At 31.4% G+C, this 4,970-nt stretch overlaps 1 protein-coding gene across 1 annotated transcript; it reads right to left on the bottom strand.

Annotated features, from left to right (window-relative positions):
* Positions 1-468: 468 nt before the first annotated feature.
* On the bottom strand, positions 469-1,899 carry HELRODRAFT_176191 (hypothetical protein; the record flags this gene model as incomplete). Its single annotated transcript, XM_009023508.1, has 3 exons — positions 469-642; positions 1,433-1,587; positions 1,749-1,899. 3 exons carry the CDS (start codon positions 1,897-1,899, stop codon positions 469-471), a joined length of 480 nt encoding a protein of 159 aa, XP_009021756.1.
* Between the last annotated feature and the right edge of the window lie 3,071 nt (positions 1,900-4,970).

Raw genomic sequence — 4,970 nt, forward strand, 5'->3', positions numbered from 1 at the left:
ATTTAGATATTCACACACTGAACCGGCACATTCTACAAGTACACGTGAAAATAAGCCATCAGGGCCTGCAGATGTAAATTTATTCAATGAAACTAATTTAATGTAAACTGAATGGTTTGAAATTTGTAATTACATCATTTCTTTAATATCATATTTATTTATTACAACTTCATACTGAACACCATCCCCGTTGCTATAAACGCTAGCAAAAAATGAAGCCAGAGCGTTAACATAATCAACATCACCAACCAAAGTAGTTTCATTGCCTTCATCATCTTTATCAACCAAACAGTCAAGATTATCCCTATTATTACCTAGTTTACGTATGTGATTCCAAAATACTTTAGGATTTTATTTGATTTTATTCGACAACTATAACATGCTGTCTATTTTTAATTTTAATATTTTGCTTTTGATGGAATTCCTCAAAGTTTTATATTTTATAAAAAAAATTGTTGTCCTTTGTTTTTAAATATCTCCCCCACACTCCCACACTCTATTCTTCTTCTTAATATTATCCAACAAATCAATTGGGAATTTGACTTTTGTACCAAGACTCCTATTAACACCGATTGGAATATACAGCCTCATCGAACTTACAATAACATCAACAAAATGTTTCCACACACAATCAACAAAATCCTGGTCAATCATATTGCACCACAAAAGACTATCATAACTATTGTCATACAAATATTTTTTAACATAACAGTTCATTTTTGAATAATCTGCTTTATTAAAGTTAAATTTATTTTGCTGACCCGGTTTAACATAAGCCTTAATATTAATCAAAAAATTTATTAAAACAACGTCGCTCTTACCAAGAGAACTCTTTAAATCTATATTGTGAATTAAATTTGTATCTTCAACCAAGTCTAAAATATTTTTAGTAGATTTATTCCTAAATCTAGTCGGTTCTCTTATAAGTTGGGATAGAAAAGAGTCTCGCACAAAATTTAAGAATTTTTGTTCCACCGATCTAACATTTTTTGTAGTTGTTATTTGCAGGGCACATCACTATTTATTCTATTTGTTTTTGGGCGATAATTAATGTACAATGTGACTTTTACTGTAACATGCTTTTTGGTTCGTTCAATTCGTTTCAATTCGTTTGGTTATAGAACGTTATATTTATTTTACGTAATAAATTAGTATACGTACATTACGCTTATTGTTTTCTATTTAGTTTGTGTTTCAACTCTTCAAAACAACGAAACACAACAGTAGTCATCATATTTTCCTAATCAATATTTGGAAAATTGAAATCCCCTACTATAACCTTAATTTCCTTAATTTTCATTAAAGCTATCAACAATTCAATCAACTTTAGATTGTTTGAATAAGCCGACGAAGGACTTCTATTTATTGTTAAGATAAATAGTGGTTTATTAACATTCACTATCTCAACACATAAAAATTCATTAAAACTAACATTTAAATTCGCAACCTTATATATTAAATGATCTTTCACATAGCAAAAAATACCCCTTCCACCATTAACCATAAAATTTGTTGCCAGTAACTTAAAACCAACCACTCCAAATTCAACCTCTCTATACTCTCGTGATATATTTTTTGGATTAGTTTCTACAAAAATAGCAACATCGTTTTTACAGTTTAATTGGTTTAAAACAACCTTAATCTCATCAACTTTATTAGTTATACAATCCACGTTGCTATATAACGTACCAATTCCTTCTCTAACATCAACCACTAGATTTTGATTTTGCGCGCCATTCGCACTAAACGTGGGTCTCCAGGCGTTCTCTTCACTCGGTATAAAAAACCACCATCAGTTTTTTCCTTCTCCTTGGCTGTTTCAACCAATTCTCTAGGCTTCTTTCTCTGCTCCACTGTCATATCATGTCCTATACCAATCTTGCGGTATGTTTCATCCATCCTCTCAAAATTAGATAAATTATCCATAACTAAATTGCAGCATGTTCCTTAAAACAACTCTGCTAGTCTTATCCTTTGCCGACATTTATTACAGCAACTATGAAACAAGACAAAAATCAAACTCTATAATTGCAACTAAACCTGTATAAACAAAAACCCTTCAATGCATTTTCCAATAAGTCGTTGTAATGTGTTTCCAAGCGGAGTTTTTTCTGATCACGGTTTTATTTAGGTAAAAAAATCCATGACAAGAGCACGCCAATCACAATCTAAAAAATTAATATGACCATGGAATCATAAGAATGAAAAACCTTTCATTGAATTGGTTCTTGAATCTCCAATTTCCAGTCTCTAAACCTTGTACAAGCGATGATGTTAATCTGGAATTTGATATATTCATCGATGAGTTATCTAGAATAGTAGATATTGTTGTTTCCTTCCAACTGGTGCTTCCCACGAGTGAGCATGTCACCTCGTGGTTTGACAGCCAATGCAAAGAAGCCAAACGTCTCTGCAGGAAAAAAAGAAAAAAAAGTAAACGAAGTCTTATCTGCCAGATCGTTATGAATGAATTCTTGCCCTGAAAAAATGCCTTACTGGAAAACGTAATAAATATTAAAAAAAATTATTGATGAAAATAGCAAAAGTCCTAAAAACATGTAGAGAATTATAAATAAAATTTTTCTCAACGACCGTATTAACAATCCTTCATGTGAATTAAATATCTCACGGCTGAAAAGTTCATGAATTTCTTCAATGAAAAAGGTTAAAAATGTAAAACAGGTCGCTGAGATTTTTCTGTCGATACCTGACGAGCAGTCTTGAATTTAGTGAAAAAAAGCGAATTTTGTTTTTCTGTAGTTAGTGATGTTGATGTTAAGAAAGAGATTCTCTATTCTCCAACAAAATCTTGCTAGATTGATCTTTTACCAACACATGTTTTTAAAGAGATACATTGATTTATTTTGCCAATTTGTAGCAAGTTTAAAAAATGTACGTTTGAAATTTGAACAATTTCCATCGAGGTATATCGAGGTTTTGGTATATCGAAGGGGATAATTAACTGGTTCAGAAGCTATTTGACCGGACGACGGACGCAGCAGGTCTCATTCAAAAACATGATGTTTTATGTCAGTGAAGTAATTTCAGGTGTAATACAGAGATCGGTGCTTGGCTCTATTCTGTTTTTACTTTGTACGTCCGAAGTGAATAAGTGATAGATTCATTCAATTTTCCAAGCTGCATGTGCAGATGCCATAAAGATTTTGATTATTAGTAAACAGAATCTGTTTCAGGTTGAGATTGAAAAATTTGTTGAATGTATGTCTCAAGTGATTTTATGGATGTCCAGAAATGGACTAAAGCTGAATCAGAATAAAAACAAACTTTTTCCAATAGGCACAATTATCAAATTTAACCCATTAATGCCCAAATTTTTTAACTCAATCAAAATGATTTTTTTATTAGCATTGACATAAAATAAAAATGTAAAAAACAATTATTCATCAAATTGAAAAAAAAAATAGTTTAAAAAAATGAGTTCAATGACTGCACCCTAATGAGGTGCAGTAGGCATAAATGTGTACATCAATGTCAAGGTGCATTTAAATAATTAAAATTAAAATCATTAAGTTTCAATCATATGCCATATTTCAAAACAATGATCATGCAATCCTATATTACATTTTTTGCACCCTTTTCTTGTGTTTTTGTGGCAGTGAGCGCATCGCTTCTAAGTTTCCAATTGGCTTTGAAAATGGTCAATCCTGTCAGTTCTAACATCAACGCTGACTCTTGTTTGCCGAAGTTAATTTTTCTTTAGGACGCCCAGGTGTACTTTTATGGTTTTGAAAATTGAAAAAACGAACTACAAACATATTAACGCCAAACATTCGGTAGAATTTATAGAATATTGTAAAAATATGTATATATATATGTATACAAATAAAATTATATATATATATATATCTATATATATATATATATATATATGAATATATACGACAAAGATGAAGAATCGGACGCCAACTAATCTAATAACTCAATTTGCTAAAGAACTAAGTTTGCTTTGTTTAAAGAAACTATAAACTATATAAACCAAACCTGAATTGAAGGGAATTTGTGAAAAACCAAAATAAGGATATATAATGATATAGAATTTGGATAACAACAGTATATAAATTTTCATGATGAATTTGAATAATAATTTTATTTTCAATAAATTTGATAATTTTCAAAAATTCTAGTAAGGAAAATTGAAAAGACAAACTTCAAATTGATTAATGCCAACAATTACATATATGCTTGCCTTAATTGGTTAGTAATCTTGCGTTTCAATTCGTTGAGTTAACAGACTTTTATTCTTTGATTATTTTTTCCTGTTAAAAAAATTTACAAAATCAGTCATTAAAACTAAATTTTTCGTGTCGTCGTGAATGCGACCAATTTAACAAGGTTTTCGTAAGTCTTTGAACCTCTCTACCTCCATGGACTTATAGAAGTAGTAAAAATCACGATGCTTTTTAAAACATAAATGCCAATTGTCCAAACGCAGCCGGTTTATATTTTATTGTCTTCTTGTGAAACCGTGTTGGTCCACACAACACTCAAACACAAAATGCTGCTTTTGTTTTTGCTCGGCCAACTCCTTGACGTCCCAGCGTATTATGCATAACTTGTGATCGTTTCCGATTTAACTATTAAAGTCACCTAAGACGAATAGCAGGTTCTTAAAAAAGTGCTAAATTGACAGTGCCACCAAGATGACGGTTAAACGCATAGGCTTGTGGCTCTGATCAGCGTAGCTAGCTACGTTAATTTTAGCTAGATCAGGTTGCATTTTTATAGAACAAGGGGATATACTACACTGGGTTTCACAAACTGTTTCAATTAGTAAGCTACGGATGTTAAACCCAATTTTTTGCGTTTTTGCCTTTTCGATCTGATAATCCTGTCTAAAAAAGTATATTCTCGTTTTTTTTCCAAACTGAGCATGTGCAAATTCCAGTTTCACGCAGCGCAGCAGCGTCTGATTCATAAGGCGCAAGTTCACTTGCTATAATAACCAACAG

The sequence above is a fragment of the Helobdella robusta genome, assembly GCF_000326865.2.
Source record: "Helobdella robusta unplaced genomic scaffold HELROscaffold_36, whole genome shotgun sequence".
In the NCBI taxonomy this organism is placed as follows: Eukaryota; Metazoa; Annelida; class Clitellata; order Rhynchobdellida; family Glossiphoniidae; genus Helobdella; species Helobdella robusta.